Raw genomic sequence first — 3,406 nt, 5'->3', positions numbered from 1 at the left:
AGAGAGAGAGAGAGAGCGAGAAGAATGGGACCATCTGGACTTGTGGGAAATTAAGGAAAAACTGAAAGGGGCAAAAAAACCCTGGCAAGACTTACCCGAGAGCAAGCGAGAATCTGCTGTTGTCTGTCTGGATCATGAAATACTTCAGCTTCATACTGACATGAGATTCATCCAGAAGACTTGACTGTTGTCCCTCCGGGCACCACTGAGACCCCTCGGAGCAAAACATTCCCCCCAAATCCCACTGCCTATTATTTATGGATTTATTTGTTTTTCTGCATGATTTAGTTGCAGTTTTGTTACAGGAGCCAGTTAGTTGTCAGTGTTTCCAGGAGAGTTGAGATCATCATAACTTCTGCCGCTGAAGGTGTTTTACACATCGAGTATAAAATTCAGATTACTGAAGGTCAAAGGTCACAAACTCTGTCCATAAGGAACCATTTTACAACTTTAACTTATTTTCTGTTGAAGTGCTTAAGAGGAACAGTTCACCCGAAAATGAAAATTCTGTTATCATTTACTCACCCTAAGATTGTTCCAAACCTGTATAAATGTCTTTGTTATGCTAAACACAAAGGAAGATATTTGGAAGAATGTCAGTAACCAAACAGATCTCATCCCCCATTGACTGCCATAGTATTTGTTTTCCAACTATGGCAGTAAATAGAGGATGAGATCTGTTTGGTGAGTGAATGATGACAGAAGTTTTATTTTTGGGTGAACTGTCCCTTTAAGGTCCGAATCTAAAGGTTCCTGAGAACTCAGTTTAGTCTCTTCAAGTTGTGTTTTAATGAAAGTATCTTCGCTATTTCTCTGACTATTCCTTGGTGAGACACAGACGAGATGAGAGTTGGCCTGTTTTGGGGATTTTTTTGCTGCCAGAATTGAGATTTTTAAGATATTTCTTAATTTGGGGCGTTGGCAAACCTGAGCACAGTTTGAGACGTTGTTGATCCCTTCGTCACAAACTCAAGAGGAGACAAACTGAGATTTTCTCAGACACAGTTAAGATCTCAAATAGATGTCATTTAAGATTTAAAACAGAGACACTAGTATACACATTTTTAAAAAAATGCTATAAAACTAGAGGCAAACTAAACTTCCCATTTAAAATATATGTTTTTTGGGAATCTAATCTTGTACATTTGTGTTTTCGAAGTACATTTCAAAGTTTCGTTTCCACGAGCTAAAATACAGATTACGAAAGTTTTCATCCGTCTTGTGTTGTAGGAATTTAATCTCCTGTATGAAGAGGCGAGGTATTACCAGCTGACACCCATGATCAAAGAGCTGGAGAGATGGAAACAGGAGCGCGAGCAGAGACGTCTGTCACAGCCGTGTGACTGTCTGGTGGTCCGCGTGACCCCTGACCTGGGCGAGAGGATCGCCCTGAGCGGTGAGAAGATCCTCATCGAGGAGATCTTCCCTGAGACTGGTGATGTCATGTGTAACTCTGTCAACGCCGGCTGGAATCAAGATCCCACTCACGTCATCCGGTTCCCACTGAACGGATACTGCAGACTGAACTCAGTGCAGGTGAAAACTCTGAACATGACGTGTGAAATAGCTGAACACACACACACACACACACACACACACACACACACACACGCACACACGACAGTGACATTATAAAGAACTTCGAGGCGACACCGGATTGAGAGAGAGAGAGAGCACCTATCGGGGGCGAGCAAAATGCGGGACGTATTTTTCATTCGCTGGAAAAACAAAATGATAGAGCAGAAGAGAAGAGAGGCTAGAAAATGATATGCATAATTTACACCATTCTGCTTTTTAAGACAACTTCTGCCTTTAAAAAAAAAAGTGACTCCAGTGTAACAGTGCCCAGAGCCGTTGAAATACACGTATTGCATTTTTTAATACCATACTTACACTTTCTCAAACAGCCTCAACCCCTTCATGCTTCTTTTAAAGATTTCTAAATGGCTCGCCATGGAATTAATTGGCGGCATCAACTAACACAACACTTTCTTTGTGTCTCCCGCGGAAGTTCGACCGCTCCGTCTCACGCTCTCATCTTCTGTTTCTGTCACGTGCTGCTTTTGCTTTTAAAACTAGTTGAGTTCTGTGAACAGACGGACCTTTATTTTACACCAATGTCTCTCTCTCTCTCTCTCTCTCTCTCTCTCTCTCTCTCTCTCTCTCTCTCTCTCNCTCTCTCTCTCTCTCTCTCTCTCTCTCTCTCTCTCTGTTTCTCTCTCAATTTCAGGGTACTTTATTGCCATTTCTGCGTGTTCTTACAATATTGCCAAAGTATTGAACATAAAAAAAGCCTTTTTTTAAGTAAAAAAGGATGTCCACAGGTCAAGTCCAGTGAGCAAGTCCGGACGATATTTATAGTAATATTTACATTTATAGTACAAACAACATGTGTGTGAAATCTAATTCGTCATTCATAAGCTCAATGCTTGTGGTCTTTGGGTGATGTGATGTGATTAATGTTAGTGTGTTGCTGTCCATCATTTAGAACAGTTCTTACGTCAGAAGCCCATCATGATCTCTGTCCTGTCTGCGCTTATGAAACAAATGTTTATTACATTGTACGATTCTTTGAAACTTAAAATAAGAATGTAGACTTTTAGTCTACTTGTACTACTTTTTAGTGCTAAACTACTAGTTTACTAAGAGTAGAATAGAGCACTATTTACTTTACTGTATCTCTATAGTTTAGTTTCAGGCACGTCGAGGGCAGGCTGGATGTGTGTGTGTGGGGTCCTGCAGGAAGGGTGTGTGTGTTTCTTACAGAAGACATGTTGAACTGTACACTCCTGTTGTCTATTGTGTGAAGGACGCAGTAATCCTGCTTCACTACACAACACAATACAAGTGTGATACCTGTAGATTCATCACCGCAGGCGTCGCACCACACCTCACCTTCATTTTGGGTTTTATGCTGTGTGTGTGTGTGTTTCACTTAAAGAAGTGAGACTAGACAGAGAGAGAGAGAGATTAAATGAGTCTGATGTGAGATTTGAGGCATTGTGGAAAGTGGCAGCTGAGCGGACCATGAGAACAGGTTCAAAAAGAAAAACACTCTTGGCCAACGCACACACACACATGCGCGCACACACAGTGTGTCAGACTCAGTTCATATCTCACAGTGATGGAGAACCTGAATCAACACGGACGTCGTTAAACTTCCATCAAATTGATAAATGTTGTGCTGCAGAGAGAGAGAGAGAGAGAGAGAGAGAGAGAGAGAGAGAGACTGAAGCGGTCCACTGACACCACACAGAGTGGCTTACACACTCACCCTAATACACACACACACTCACCCTAATACACACACACACTCACCCTAATACACACACACACTCACCCTAATACACACACACACTCACCCTAATACACACACACACTCACCCTAATACACACACACACACAC

The 3,406-nt window shown here is 41.9% G+C and overlaps 1 protein-coding gene across 3 annotated transcripts in view; it reads left to right on the top strand.

Annotated features, from left to right (window-relative positions):
* LOC130562987 (BTB/POZ domain-containing protein kctd15) overlaps positions 1 to 3,406 on the top strand; it is a 25,374-nt gene that overhangs the window by 17,961 nt on the left and 4,007 nt on the right. For all 3 annotated transcript variants that reach the window (XM_057348360.1, XM_057348358.1, XM_057348361.1), the window contains exon 4: positions 1,231 to 1,536. In XM_057348360.1, coding sequence (XP_057204343.1) covers positions 1,231 to 1,536 — 306 coding nt within the window. The remainder of the gene's footprint in view (positions 1 to 1,230; positions 1,537 to 3,406) is intronic.

Source organism: Triplophysa rosa, linkage group LG12 (assembly GCF_024868665.1).
Source record: "Triplophysa rosa linkage group LG12, Trosa_1v2, whole genome shotgun sequence".
In the NCBI taxonomy this organism is placed as follows: domain Eukaryota; kingdom Metazoa; phylum Chordata; class Actinopteri; order Cypriniformes; family Nemacheilidae; genus Triplophysa; species Triplophysa rosa.
This window is presented reverse-complemented; position numbering and strand designations above follow the sequence as displayed.